Below are 15,043 nucleotides of genomic sequence, written 5' to 3'. Positions count from 1 at the left end.
ACAGTGCTTTGCACTTAGTAAGCGCTTAACAAATGCCATCATCCTCATCATCATCTGGGGGTGGGCAGGCCGAGCCTCCCAGTCCCTGGCTGCAGATCTGCCTAAACTGGTCCCTCCACCCATTACCCCCCTCACCCCCAGGAATCTCTGGCTGCAGCTCCTGCCCCTCCCAACCCTGGGCTGGCGCCCCCCAAGCTCCAATGAGGCCCCCACACTGGGCTGAAGTAGAGCTGGAGTTTATTAGGGGGCTGCTGCTCATGCAGGAGCGGTGGGTGAGGGCGAGCTGGGATCCCGGGGCATGGGGGGGGGCCCCGGGCACTAGAGGCGGGTGACGAGGTAGCAGGTCCGTTGGGAGGCTGTGACGGTCCTGGGGGGCAGAGCAGGGCAGAGCGGGGGTCCGGAGGGCCCTCTGCCCTCCCCTTCACGTCAGGGCGACCCCTGCCCCATTCCCGGCTCCCACGCTGCCCCCCGGGGTGGGGGGCATTACCTGGGGCCGGGGGCGAAGAGAGCCGGGCTTTGGTGGGGGTCCATGCGGCCCTCGAGCTGCAGAGGGAAGCTAGTAAGTCCGGAGGGTGGGGAAGAAGGGGGTCGCTGGCCCGCCGCCTCCTTTGCCCTCCCACCCTTCCTGCTTCAAGCCCCTTCTTTGGGCGTTTGGTCCTCAGTTTCCCCCAACGCACCCCCTCCTGGGGCCCGCCCGCTGCTCGAGAGGCTGGAGGGAGGCCGGGATTGGGGGTGGGCGGTCAGCCCCGGTCTGTGTGTGCGTGGTGGAGATTTGGTTGGGGGCTGGGGGCAAGGGGGCTACCAGGCTGTCGCTGGGCCGCCGCTGCTGGGGCCGCCTCTTCTTCCAGAAATAGGCGAGGACCCGGTCCAGGAACACCTGAAAGGGAAGGGGTGGGGGGTGGGGGGTGGGGGGGATGGAGGGGATGCTGCCCCCCGAGCCCCCCGGGGACGGGGAAGGAGGGTCTCAGGGGGGAAGAGTGGGGAGGGGGCAACAGGGAGTCTGAGGGGGGCGGGGAGGAGCCTGGCATATTCATTCATTCATTCAGTCGCATTTATTGAGCGCTCACTGTGTGCGGAGCACTGTACTGAGCTCTTGGGAAGTCCAAGTTGGCGACATATAGAGACGGTCCCTACCCAACAACGGGCTCACCGTCTAGAAGGGTATGCACAGAGGCTGCAACCCGGGCCTGGGGAGTCAGAACACAGTGCTCTGCACATAGTAAGCGCTTAACAAATGCCATCATTATTATTATTATGAGTTCTAAGCCGGGCTCCGCCACTTGTCTGCTGTGTGACCTTGGGCAAGTCGCTTGACTTGTCTGGGCCTCCGTGCCCTCATCTCTAAAATGGGGACTGAAACTGGGAGCCCCACGTGGGGCAGGGGCTGTGTCCAACCCGATTTGCTTGTATCCACCCCAGCGCTTACTACAGTGCCTGCCACATAGTAAGCGCTTAACAAATCTCACCATTATTAATCAGCGCTTAGAAGAGTGCTCGGCACATAGTAAGCGCTTAACAAATACCATAATTATTATGATGATGGGTAGGGCCGAGGCCCTCATTCATTCATTCAATCGTATTTATTGAGCGCTTGCTAGGTGCTCTGCACTGTACTAAGCGCTTGGGAAGTACAAGTTGGCGACTTTGGACACAGTAAGCGCTCAATAAATACGATTGAATGAATGAATGAATGACACATAGAGGCGGTCCCTACCCACCAACGGGCTCACAGTCTAGAAGGGGGAGACAGACAACAAAACAAAACATGTGGACAGGGGTCAAATCGTCAGAATGGATAGAATTAAAGCTAAATGCACCTCATTAACAAAATAAGTAGAATGGTAAATATGTACAAGTAAAATAAATAGAGTAATAAATCTGTACAAACATATATACAGGTGCTGTGGGGAGGGGAAGGAGGGAGGGTGGAGGAGATGGCTCAGGGAGGTGGAGTGGGGAGGGGGCTTCCGTCCGCAGCAGGGGGTCTGCGAGGGGGAGGGAGGGAGGAGGGTCACGGCTGAAGCCCCCAGGGTCTCGCCCCCACCTCATTCATTCATCCATTCAATCGTATTTATTGAGCGCTTACTGTGTGCAGAGCACTGTACTGAGCGCTTGGGAAGTCCAAGTTGGCAACATATAGAGACGGTCCCTACCCAACAGCGGGCTCACAGTCTAGAAGGGGGAGACAGACAACAAAACCAAACGTGTTAAGAAAATAAAATAAATAGAATAAATATGTACAAATAAAATGAGAGTAATAAATCCGTACAAACATATATATATATACAGGTGCTGTGGGGAGGGGAAGGAGGGCGAGGGGAAGGAGGGGGCTCAGTCTGGGATCGGACCGGACCCCACCTCACACAGATAGTCGAGGATCTCCAAGACGGTGAGCAGGCTGGCACCGATGAACAGCCCCATCTGGCCTCCGATGTCACCTGGAGGGAGGGAGAGAGGGGAGGGGATTCTATTTATTTTATTTTGTTAATATGTTTGGTTTTGTTCTCTGTCTCCCCGTTCTAGACTGTGAGCCCACTGTTGGGTAGGGACTATCTCTGTATGTTGCCAACTTGTACTTCCCAAGCGCTTAGTACAGTGCTCTGCACACAGTAAGCGCTCAATAAATACGATTGATTGATGATTGATTGATTGACAACCCCCATCACTGCCCACGCGGGATCGGACCCTCCCCCGGCTCTCATTTCCCTCATCCATAACTGCCCGTGGGCCGGCTGGGAAGCAGGATGGCATAATGGCTACAGCGCGGGCTTGGCAGTCAAAAGGTCATGAGTTCTAATCCCGACTCTGCCACTTTTCAGCTGTGTGGCCTTGGGCAAGTCTCTTCACTTCTCTACGCCTCAGTTCCCTCATCTGTAAAATGGGGATCAGGACTGTGAGCCCCCACGTGGGATAACCTAATAACCTTGTATCTACCCCAGCGCTTAGAAAAGTGCTTGGCACATAGTAAGAGCTTAAGAAATATCAACATTATTATTATTATTATTACTGGGAACCCTAAGTGGGACAGGGACTCGGTCCAATCCGATCTGCTTGGATCCACCCCGGCGCTTAGTACAGTGCCTGGCACAAAGAAGCAGGGCGGCTCAGTGGAAAGAGCCCAGGCTTGGGAGTCAGAAGTCATGGGTTCTAATCCCGGCTCGGCCACCTGTCTGCTGTGTGACCTTGGGTAAGCCACTTCTCTGAGCCTCAGTTCCCTTATCTGTAAAATGGGGATGAATAATAATAATAATGATGATGATGGCATTTGTTCAGCACTATGTGCAAAGCACTGTTCTAAGCGCTTGGGGAGGATATAAGATGATCAGATTGTCCCAAGCGGGGCTCACAGTCTTCATCCCCATTTTACAGATGAGCTAGCCGAGGCACAGAGAAGTGAAGTGACTTGCCCAAAGTCACACAGCTGACAATTTGGCGGAGCCGGGGTTTGAACCCGTGACTTCTGACTCCCAAGCCCGGGCTCTTTCCATTGAGCCGCGCTGTGGGCCCCACGTGGGACAACCTGATCACCTTGTAACCCCCCCAGCCCTTAGAACAGTGCTTGGCACATAGTAAGCGCTTAACAGATGCCATCATTATTATTATCATTAAATAACACAATTATTATTATTATGAATAATAATGATAATAATAATAATTATTATTATTATTGTCACGGTCTCGGCCTGGCCACGCCCCCATGGACCTGACCATGTCCCCTCCGGCTCCTCTGAAGTCACCCGGGGCAGCCCCCCGCCCCTCACCCAGGAGTCCCGACATCTCGTAGGCCTTCTTCTGGTCCACCGTCTCGTAGTTGAGCGCCTCAAAGAAGATGTCCAGCACTAGCACGTTCTCCCTGGGAGGGGCGGGAGGGAGAGGGAAGACCCTGGTCACTCAATCAATCAGCGGTGTCTATTACTGAGCGATTACTCTGTTTAGAGTCCTGGACTTGGGCAAGTAACAGTAATAATAATAACAACAATTCTGGCATTTGTTAAGCGCTTACCCTGTGCCAGGCACTGTCCTAAACGCTGGGGTGGATGCAAGCAAATCGGGTTGGACACAGTCCCTGTCCCACGCGGGGCTCACAGTCTCGATCCCCATTTTACAGATGAGGAAACTGAGGCAGAGGGACATGAATAATAATAATGATGATGATATTTGTTAAGCGCTTGCTCTGTGCCAAGCGCTGGGGTAGATGCAAGGTGGTCGGGTTGCCCCACGTGGGGCTCACCGTCTTCGTCCCCTTTTTTACAGATGAGGTCACTGAGGCCCAGAGAAGCGAAGTGACTTGCCCAAAGTCATACAGCTGACAAATGGGGGAGCCGGGATTAGAACTCAAGACCTCCGACTCCCAAGCCCGGGCTTCTGCCCACTCCATCATGCTTGCGTCCTGCAAGTCACTTAACTCTCGTGGGCCTCAGTTCCCTCATCTACAAAATGGGGGTTCAACAGCTGTTCTCCCTCCTACCACCTTGTAACCTCCCCAGCGCTTAGAACAGTGCTTTGCACATAGTAAGCCCTTAATAAATGCTATTATTATTATTATTATTATTATTATTATTACCACGTGGGACCTGATGATGTTGAATCTACCACAGCGTTTAGTACGGCCCTCGGTCCAAAGTAAGCGCTTAACGAATCCCACAATTCTTGTTATTATCATTATTATTACAATCCACTAGTCACTATTCTATTTACTTCATTTTGTTAATATGTTTCGTTTTGTTGTCTGCCTCCCCCTTCTAGACTGTGAGCCCATCGTTGGGTAGGGACCGTCTCTGTATGTTGCCAACTTGGACTTCCCAAGCGCTTAGCCCAGTGCTCTGCACACAGTAAGTGCTCAATAAATACGATTGATTGATTGATTGATTGATTGATTGGGTAGGGACCGTCTCTCGATGTTGCCAACTTGGACTTCCCAAGCGCTTAGCCCAGTGCTCTGCACACAGTAAGCGCTCAATAAATACGATTGATTGATTGATTGATTGGGTAGGGACCGTCTCTCTATGTTGCCAACTTGGACTTCCCAAGCGCTTAGCCCAGTGCTCTGCACACAGTAAGCGCTCAATGAATACGATTGAATGGATGAATGAGTGAATGAATGAATGCTGCCCCGCGCCCTTCCCTGCCCAGAGCCGCTGCTGCTACCTAGTAAGCGCTTGACAAAGACCACAATTCTTGTTGTTGTTGTTGTTGCGATATAACAGTCCCACTGCCGCCCCGCGCCGTTCCCGGCCCAAAGCCTTAGCTGCTCGGTCGAGGCTCCCGGCGGGGCGGGGCCGGGATTTGGGAGAGGGAGGGAAAGGGAGGGAAAGGGAGGGAGGGAGGGAAAGGGAGGGAGGGAGCTGCTCACGCTATGTACTGCTCGCTGCGGTTGTACTTGCGGGCCAGATAGGCGGCGGCGGCGCGGCTGGGGATGCGAACCATGGACAGCTCCTTCCCGTAGCGGGTGCTGGCACAGGGGCTCGGGCACCGGCAGAACGGGGCATCTCTCCGCACCAGCCAGTCTGCGGGGGAGGGAGGAGGGCGGGAGCAGGGTGGCAGGGGGGATTGGGGTCCCCCGGGGAGGTGGAGTGGGCAGGGGGCGTCCCTCCGCAGCAGGGAGTCTGCGGGGGAGGGCGGGAGGAGGGTGGCAGGAGGGATTGGGGTCCCCCGGGGAGGTGGATTGGGGAGGGGGCGTCCCTCCGCAGCAGGAAGTCTGCGGGGGAGGGCGGGAGGAGGGTGGCAGGGGGGATTGGGGTCCCCCGGGGAGGTGGAGTGGGGAGGGGGCGTCCCTCTGCAGCAGGGAGTCTGCGGGGGAGGGCGGGAGGAGGGTGGCAGGGGGGATTGGGGTCCCCCGGGGAGGTGGAGTGGGGAGGGGGCGTCCCTCCGCAGCAGGGAGTCTGCGGGGGAGGGCGGGAGGGCGGGAGGAGGGTGGCAGGAGGGATTGGGGTCCCCCGGGGAGGTGAAGCTGGGAGGGGGCGTCCCTCCGCAACAGGGAGTCTGCGGGGGAGGGCGGGAGGAGGGTGGCGGGGGGATTGGGGTCCCCCGGGGAGGTGGAGTGGGGAGGGGGCGTCCCTCCGCAGCAGGGAGTCTGCGGGGGAGGGCGGGAGGGCGGGAGGAGGGTGGCAGGAGGGATTGGGGTCCCCCGGGAAGGTGGAGTGGGGAGGGGGCGTCACCTTGGCAGCTAGGAGTCTGCAGGGGAGGGGGGACGGAGGGAGGAGGGTCGCAGGGGGGTCCCCAGGGAGGTGGAGTGGGGAGGGGGCGTCACCTTAGCTGCAAGGAGTCTGCAGGGGAGGGAGGAGGGAGGGAGGAGGGTCGCAGGGGGGTCCCCAGGGAGGTGGAGTAGGGAGGGGGCGTCACCTTAGCAGCAAGGAGTCTGCAGGGGAGGGGGGAGGGAGGGAGGAGGGTCGCAGGGGGGTCCCCAGGGAGGTGGAGTGGGGAGGGGGCGTCACCTTGGCAGCAAGGAGTCTGCAGGGGAGGGGGGACGGAGGGAGGAGGGTCGCAGGGGGGTCCCCAGGGAGGTGGAGTGGGGAGGGGGCGTCCCTCTGCAGCAAGGAGCCTGCAGGGGAGTGGGGAAGTGAGGAGGGTCTCAGGGAGGATTGGGGTCCTCGGGGAAGTGGGGAGGGGGCGTTCCTTGGCAGCAAGGATCCTGCAGGGGAGGGGGAAGGGGGAGGACCGGATCCTTGGGGAGGTGGAGTGGGGAGGGGGCTTCTGGGGGGGTCCCGGGGAAATAGAGTGGGGCGGGGCGTTCCTCCCAGCAGGGAGTCTGCGGGGGCAGGGGAGGAGAGAGGGAGGGGGGTCACGGGGAGGCCTGGGACCCCCCGGGGAGGTGGAATGTATATATTTTGTACATATGTTGGGTAGGGACCGTTTCTATATGTTGCCAACTTGTACTTCCCAAGCTCTTAGTCCAGTGCTCTGCACACAGTAAGCGCTTAATAAATACGATTGAATGAATGAATATCTATAATTCTATTTATTTATATTAATGCCTGTTTACTTGTTCTGATGTGTATACATATACTATATATATATAATTCTCTTTATTTATACTGATGCTATCGATGCCTGTTTACTTGTTTTGCTGTCTGTCTCCCCCCTTCTAGACTGTGAGTCCGGTGTGGGCAGGGATTGTCTCTGTTGCTGAACTGTACTTTCCAAGCGCTCAGTCCAGTGCTCTGCACACAGTAAGCGCTCAATAAATACGATTGAATGAATGAACGAACGAATGAATGAATGGGGAGGGACCCTGCCGGCCATGCAATGATCAAATCAGTTATGAGGGGGACGGGGGGCGGGGGGCTTCATACCTAGGGCGGGGCTCGCACAGATCTTGTACTGCTGGGGGCTGCACACGGGGGCTCTTCCTGGAGAAAAGGGGGAGGAGAGAGGGGACAGACAAGTCGGGTGAGGGGGAGGTAGTGGACTCCTCTGCCTGTGGCCAGAAGCAGAGCGGGCCAGGGGGCTCTGGCTGCCATCCGGCGCTTAGAACAGTGCTTGGCACATAGTAAGCGCTTAACAAATACCATCATCATGATTCTCATTTGCCAGCTCGGCACAGTGGAAAGAGCCCGGGTTTTGGAATCAGAGGTCGCGGGTTCAAATCCCGGCTCCGCCCATTGTCAGCTGTGTGACTTTGGACACTTCTCTGGGCCTCAGTTCCCTCATCCGTACAATGGGGATGAAGACTGTGAGCCCCACATGGGACAACCTTGTAACCTCCCCAGCGCTCAGAGCAGTGCTTTGCACATAAGCGCTTAACAAATGCCATCATCATGATTTTTTGTTTGCCACCCCTCTCCCCCTCCTTTCCCCTCTCCCGTCACCTGGCATGTGCACCATGCGACAGTTGCACCTTGCAGCCACGTAGCGGGCCTCGCAGGCCCGGCGGCAGCCCGAGAGGCTGTAGGCGACGCCGGGGGATCCGGGGGATCCGGGGGATCCGGGGGCGTCGGGAGAACCGGGGAACCCAGGCTCCGACTCCAGCTCCAGGGGGGCAGAGCTGCAGTCTCCCCAAGGGCGAGGCAAGAAGGTCAGCTGCGGTGTTGGCAGTTAAAGGAAGAACTGGGGGGCGGGGGGCTGCCGCAGTGGGCTGGGGACAGGGGAAGAAGCGTGGCACCGTGGATAGAGGCGGAAGGACCTGGGTTCTAATCCCGGCTCCGCCACTTGTCTGCTGGGTGACCTTGGACAAGTCACTTCTCTGCACCTCAATTACCTCGTCTGTAAACTGGGGATTGAGACTGCCAACTTGTACTTCCCAAGCGCTTAGTACAGTGCTCTACACACAGTAAGCGCTCAATAAATACGATTGAGGATGATGATGTGTCCAACTCGATCTGCTTGAATCCCCCCACCCCCTGCACTTAGTACAGTACCTGGCACAGAGTAAATAATAATAATATTCCCCCTTCTAGACTGTGAGCCCACTGTTGGGTAGGGACTGTCTCTATATGTTGCCGACTTGTACTCCCCAAGCGCTTAGTACAGTGCTCTGCACACAGGAAGCGCTCAATAAATACGATTGATTGATTAATAATAATAATAATAATAATAATAATGGCATTTGTTGAGCGCTTACTATATGCAGTGCACTGTTCTAAGAGCTGGGGGGGATACAAGGTGATCAGGTTGTCCCACGTGGGGCTCACAGTCTTAATCCCCATTTTGCAGATGAGGTAACTGAGGCACAGAGAAGTTAAGTGACTTGCCCAAAGCCACACAGCTGAGAACTGGCCGAGCCAGGATTAGAACCCATGACCTCTGGCACCCAAGCCCGGGCTCTTTCCGACTCGATTTGCTTGAATCCCCCCAACCCAGCGCTTAGTTCAGTGCCTGGCACAGAGTAAATAATAATAATAATAATAATGATGATGGCACTTGTTCATTCATTCATTCATTCATTCAATCGTATTTATTGAGCGCTTACTGTGTGCAGAGCACTGTACTAAGCGCTTGGGAAGTACAAGTTGGCAACATATTTAAGCGCCTACTATGTGCAAAGCACTGTCCTAAGCGCTGAGGAGGATGCAAGGTGATCAGGTTGTCCCACGTGGGGCTCACAGTCTTCATCTCCATTTTCCAGATGGGGTCACTGAGGCACAGAGAAGTTAAATGACTTGCCCAAAGTCACACAGCTGACAAGCGGCGGAGCCGGGATTAGAAACCACGACCTCTGACTCCCAAGCCCGGGCCCTTTTCACTGAGCCACGCTGCTTCCCCAAAACGCTTAAAGCGCTTAATAAATACCATCATCATTATCCCTCTAGACTGTGAGATCGTTGTGGGCAGGAATGTGTCTGTTGTTCTATCAATCAATCGTATTTATTGAGCGCTTACTGTGTGCAGAGCACTGTACTAAGCGCTTGGGAAGTACAAGTTGGCAACATCTAGAGACAGTCCCTACCCAACAGTGGGCTCACAGTCTAGAAGGGGGAGGCAGAGAACAAAACCAAACATATTAACAAAATAAAATAAATAGAATAGATATGTACAAGTAAAATAAATAGAGTAATAAATATGTACAAACATATATACATATATACAGGTGCTGTGGGGAAGGGAAGGAGGTAAGACGGGGGGATGGGGGGGCGAGGGCTTAGTACAGTGCTTTGCACACAGTAAGTGCTCAATAAACAGGATTGAATGGATGAATGATGATGATGATTACTATTATTATTATTGGTGGATACACGCTGCTCCTGGCAGGACACGAAGGTCTGGTATCCTGGGGCAGCCCCGAAGCCCAGCTGGTCGATGTCCGGTGGCTCTTCCTGGCTGTGGATCTGCACCCGAACCCCCACCTCAAACGGGGTCTCCTCTGCGGGGTCGGGGGAAAGGGAGAAGAAAAGAGGGGGTGCTCAGTCTACGCTCCCCCCACCCGCAAATCCCCTGAGACAGACACCCCTCCACCTTCCCCCGGGGAGAGTTCCTTCCACGCTCTTTTCTCTTGGGATTTTGGGCAACTGTTCATGAGACACCGGGATCACAGGTCCCGTGATTGAATATCAGTTATTTCTTTGATTCATATGAATTTATACAGGAAATGTATCTGTACTGACGAAGTGCTCTTCCTTTAAAAGCTACTAAAAATCGAACTTCATATTCACTGATGTGGGTCTTTACTGTGATATAGAAAATAACAGTTCCACATTTTTTTAAAAAATGAATTTGTTTTTCTAATTCATTCATTCATTCAATCATATTTATTGAGTGCTTACTGTGTGCAGAGCACTGGACTAAGCGCTTGGGGAGTCCAAGCCGGCAACATAGAGAGACGGTCCCTACCCAACACGGGGCTCACAGTCTAAAGTGAAAAGAGCCTTGTAGATGAATTTGTACCTGGGATTTTTTTCCCTCTACTTGAGCATTTATCTAGACCCCCGATTGTTTTGTTTTGTTGTCTGTCTCCCCCTGCTAGACTGTGAGTCCGCTGTTGGGTAGGGACCGACCGTCTCACTTGGACCTCCCAAGCGCTTAGTACAGTGTTCTGCACAGAGTAAGCGCTCAGTAAATACGATTGAATGAATGAATGGGAGGATGCAGGGCCCAGATTGGCGTCTCCCCCGGCCCCCGCAGCCCCCCACGGTCCCTCCTCTCGTAGTGGCCATACCCGTGTCCTTCCACATGGGCAGATATTCCTCTTGCTGGACGGTCAGCATCAGCTCCAGCCCGTTGCCGGCGCCTCCCTTGGGGGTGGTCAGGAGCTCGACTCCCCCGGCCCCCGAATTAAAGGTGAAGCACTGACCCAGGCGGGTAAATATCTGGGGGACACGGAGGGCACAGAATCATCATCATCATCAATCGTATTTATTGAGCGCTTACTATTGCAGAGCACTGTACTAAGCGCTTGGGAAGTACAAATTGGCAACATCTAGAGACAGTCCCTACCCAACAGTGGGCTCACAGTCTAAAAGGGGGAGACAGAGAACAAAACCAAACATACTAACAAAATAAAATAAATAGAATAGATATGTACAAATAAATTAAATAAATAAATAAATAGAGTAAAAAAAATATGTACAAACATATATACATATATACAGAATGGGGGTACACCTCGAGAGACAGGGCCCAGCGCTCCCCCGGCCCTCTCCGGCCCCCCCCAAAGTCCTGCCCACCCCCAACCTACGAGGGCTCAGAGTGCTGAGGCGTGGACAACTACTCTGGGCAATTACCCCCTTTTTCCTCTCCTCCTCCCCATCCAATCAATCAATCAGTCAATCAATCAATCCAGCGCTTAGAACAGTGCTCAGCGCTTAGAACAGTGCTTTGCACATAGTAAGCGCTTAATAAATGCCACTATTAATCAATCAATCGTATTTATTGAGCGCTTACTGTGGGCAGAGCACTGTACGTGGCTCAGTGGAAAGAGCCCGGACTTTGGAGTCAGAGGTCACGGGTTCTAATTCTGGCTCTGCCACTTAGCTGTGTGACTTTGGGCAAGTCACTTCACTTCTCTGGGCCTCAGTTACCTCATCTGTAAAATGGGGATGAAGACTGTGAGCCCCCTGTGGGACAACCTGATCACCTTGTATACCCCCAGCACTTAGAACGGTGCCTTGCACATAGTAAGCGCTTAATAAATGCCATTATTATTATTATTACTAAGCGCTTGGGAAGTCCAGGTTGGCAACATATAGAGACGGTCCCTACCCAACAGTGGGCTCACAGTCTAGAATGGGGAGACAGAGAACAAAACCAAACATACTAACAAAATAAAATAAATAGAATAGCTATGTACAAGTAAAATAAATAGAGTAATACGTACAAACATATATACATATATACAGGTGCTGTGCCTCCTTCCCTTCCCCACAGCACTTGTAAATATTTGTGCAGATTTATTACTCTATTTTACTTGTACATATTTGCTATTCTATTTATTTTGTCAGTGATGTGCATCTAGCTTTACTTCTATTTATTCTGATGACTTGACACCTGTCCACATGTTTTGTTTTGTTGTCCGTCTCCCCCTTCTAGACTGTGAGCCGGTTGTTGGGTAGGGACCGTCTCTTTATGTTGCCGATTTGTACTTCCCAAGCGCTTAGTGCAGTGCTGTGCACACAGTAGGCGCTCCATAATTACGATTGATTGAATGAATGAATGAATTACCCGGGGTCCCCCCCACCCCACCCACCCGGGCTTGGTGTCAAGCCAAGAGGGTGATGGCAGAGGAATCAGGGTAGATTCTACTTCCTCTGAGTCTTAGTGTGCGCACCTCCTACTTATCCCCCACCCCCCATCAAGGAGCAGACTGAAGGGGCCGTAGGGTGGGGGTCTCTGTACTGGCACGGAAGGAGGGGCCCCCGATTTCTCTCCCACCCTGCAAAAAACAGACTAGTCTCTGGACGACTCTGAGCCCACTGTTGGGCAGGGACTGTCTCTATATGTTGCCAATTTGTACTTCCCAAGCGCTTAGTACAGTGCTCTGCACACAGTAAGCGCTCAATAAATACGATTGATGATGATGGGGAGACAGACTAGAACCCTGCTCTGGCTTTTCTTCCCCTCAACCGGAGGCCTGCCATGACCAGGCCCTTCCTCCTCTTGGGGTCCCAACCATTTGGAAACAGGGTTTCATGTCCTAAAGGGAAACTGAGGCCCAGCCCGGGGAGCACACACAAGGGGGATGGAGGGTCTCAGGGCCAGCCAGGCTCCTGGGGCTTCACTCTCCAGGGTCCATGACACCCCTCTCCCTCCCAGAGATTGGGAACCCTTGCCAATGAGACGTGGGGGGCTGGATGTGGGAAGCTGGGATTTGAGGGGAGGGGTCCCAGGAGGTCCCTGATGGAAGAACGCGACGCACAGCGTGGGCAGCTGTTGGGGCCAAACTGGGGAGGGGTCTGGACGGGATAGGTGACCATAGGGGGGTTAAGAGGAAGAGTGCGAGGGTGGGATGATGATCATGAGAAGCAGCATGGCTTAGTGGAAAGAGCACGGGCTTGGAAGTCAGAGGTCGTGGGTTCTAATCCCGGCTCCGCCACTTACTAGCTGTGTGACTTTGGGCAAGTCACTTAACTTCTCTGGGCCTCATTTACCTCATCTGTAAAATGGGGGTTGACTGTGAGCCCCACGTGGGACAACCTCATTACCATGTATCTCCCCCAGCGCTTAGAACAGTGCTTGGCACATAGCAAGGCTTAACTAATACCGCCATTATTATCCAGGGTCCCAGGGCAGGTGGAATGCCAGGGAGAGAGGAGCCCTGCAGAAGGAGAATCCTCCTCTCTGAGGGAGGGACGGGTCCTGGGGGGGTGACTTCTCTACAAGGAAGGAGTCCGGAGGAGGGTGGGGTCCCAAGGAGGAAGGGGTTCCCGGGGGGTCACTCACAGCGGTGAAGTTGTTGGGGCCGCAGGGGAGGCCGCGGTAGCGACAGTCCAGCAGCATGTCCTCGAGGGAGTGGCCGGCGCGGGCAAACAGCTCGGCCAGGTCGTAGGTGAGGCTGGGCCGGAAGTCGGGAGGGGCAGGGGGGCGGCCCAGGGCCCGGAGGAAGGCCCCGTGTTCATCCGGCTCCAGGTCCAGCAGGGTGGCCCCGACCCAGTGCAGGTCATTGGGGGTCAGGCGCGAACGGCGCAGGGGGTTGATGTTGCAGAGCGTGACGGCCGGGAAGGTCAGCCGGTGGCTCTCGCGCTCGTCCAGCGCCGTCACATGGTGGAACTGGCCGTAGAAGCGGATCCGCTCGGCCACCTGGTACAGGAAGGCGGCCAGCGAGAGCAACACCGCCCCGGCCCAGAGACACCGGCGCGGGGTCAGCCCCCCGGGCCCGAACACGTGGCCCAGCCCGTGGAGGGTGCAGCTGCTGGCGAACACACGGATGTCCGAGGCCCGGCGACCCGGGCCCGCACCCTGCTCCCCCGCCACCTCCTCCCCCCTGGGGACAGGCTTCATCCCCTTCTGGGCTGAAGGGCCGGTCTGGGGTGCCCTCAAGGGAAGAAGCGGGGGGTCAGCGAGGGGAGAGGCAGGGGGCAACCTGGGGGAGGAGTAGGGAGAGGAGCGGGGATCGGTCTGGCCTGGTAGCTTGCTCCGTGGAAGTAGTTGAGTAGTTGAGTAGTGACTCAGGCCAGGAGCTGTTGTGGCCCTGTACGGCGAGGCGCTGTGGTGGTCCCGTCCGGCCGGTGACTGTGGTGGTCACGTCCGACCAGTGGCTGTTTAGGCCCCGTCCGGATGAGGGCCGTGGTGGTCCTGTCACAGCTCAGGGGCCCCGGAGGTCCGAGGAGGGGTCCGGCCGGGGGCTGTGTTGGTCCGATCCTGCCAGGGGCCGCACAGGTCCAGGGAGGGGTCCGGCCGGGGGCTTCAGCGTGGTCGGTGGGGAGCAGGTCTGGTTCAGAGTTGGGGCTCTCGGCCGCACTGGGTGTGGTGCAGCGGCAGCCTGGGGTGGTGGGGCGAGGGGGTGGGCGGAGGGCGGGCACCGCCGCAGAGGATTGGGTTTCAGCAGCGAGGGGGGCCTGGCGGCGCGTTGCTGGGGAAGGTCCCTGGGGCCCTGCTGGAGCCATTAGTGGGGCGAGGGGAGAGGCAGCTGCCCAAGGCCAGAGGCGCCAGCTCAAAACCACAGCAGCTGCAGGCGCTCTGGGGCACCAGGCTGGACTTCTCTCCCAACGCTGCTCAGGCCTGGATGCAGTCCCTCTCCCAGACCACCCCGGCCAAACTAGGCCCCGGCCCCTTCTGGGCCCGGATCTCCGTCCGGGAGCAGAGGGCAGGGTCGGGGGGCTACCTTCCCGTGGCCTGAACCACCCCCTCTCCCCGGCCCAGGAGCTGAGCGAGGGAACCAAGGGGCCGGGCCGGCCTGGTAGGTGGGGAGATGAAGCTGGCGAAGATGGCTTCCGGAGGAAGCAGAATTGGCAGTGACTACAGTTCGGTTTGGTTTTTTAATGGTATTTGTTAAGCGCTGACTCTGTGCCAGGCACTCTACTAAGCGCTGGGGTAGATCCAAGCTAATCAGGTTGGACACAGTCCCTACCCCACGTGGGGCTCACAGTCTTAATCCCCATTTTTCAGATAAGTTAACTGAGAGAAGTGACTTGCCCAGGGTCACACAGCAGACAAGTGGCGGAGCCAAAATTAG

The 15,043-nt window shown here is 55.6% G+C and overlaps 1 protein-coding gene across 1 annotated transcript; it reads right to left on the bottom strand.

Moving 5' to 3' along the window:
* Window positions 1–235: 235 nt before the first annotated feature.
* ASIC3 (acid sensing ion channel subunit 3) lies at window positions 236–13,869 on the bottom strand. Its single transcript, XM_038755852.1, has 11 exons — window positions 13,312–13,869; window positions 10,592–10,742; window positions 9,672–9,799; window positions 7,809–8,019; window positions 7,293–7,349; window positions 5,354–5,507; window positions 3,762–3,853; window positions 2,359–2,438; window positions 803–877; window positions 488–543; window positions 236–367 (listed from the first exon to the last, which is right to left on the bottom strand). Exons 1-11 carry the CDS (start codon window positions 13,867–13,869, stop codon window positions 319–321), a joined length of 1,611 nt encoding a protein of 536 aa, XP_038611780.1. The 3' UTR covers window positions 236–318.
* Window positions 13,870–15,043: the final 1,174 nt, after the last annotated feature.

This window comes from Tachyglossus aculeatus, chromosome 13 (assembly GCF_015852505.1).
Source record: "Tachyglossus aculeatus isolate mTacAcu1 chromosome 13, mTacAcu1.pri, whole genome shotgun sequence".
In the NCBI taxonomy this organism is placed as follows: domain Eukaryota; kingdom Metazoa; phylum Chordata; class Mammalia; order Monotremata; family Tachyglossidae; genus Tachyglossus; species Tachyglossus aculeatus.
This window is presented reverse-complemented; position numbering and strand designations above follow the sequence as displayed.

Bases quoted from the DNA above. Each gene is read 5' to 3' on its own strand.
- ASIC3 (XM_038755852.1), bottom strand. From the start codon at position 13,869: ATGAAGCCTGTCCCCAGGGGGGAGGAGGTGGCGGGGGAGCAGGGTGCG. The intron at 10,743-13,311 runs GTGAGTGACCCC...CGTGTCCCCCAG, and splicing joins GCCCCAACAACTTCACCGCT to ATATTTACCCGCCTGGGTCA. The intron at 9,800-10,591 runs GTATGGCCACTA...CCGACCCCGCAG, and splicing joins GCCCATGTGGAAGGACACGG to AGGAGACCCCGTTTGAGGTG.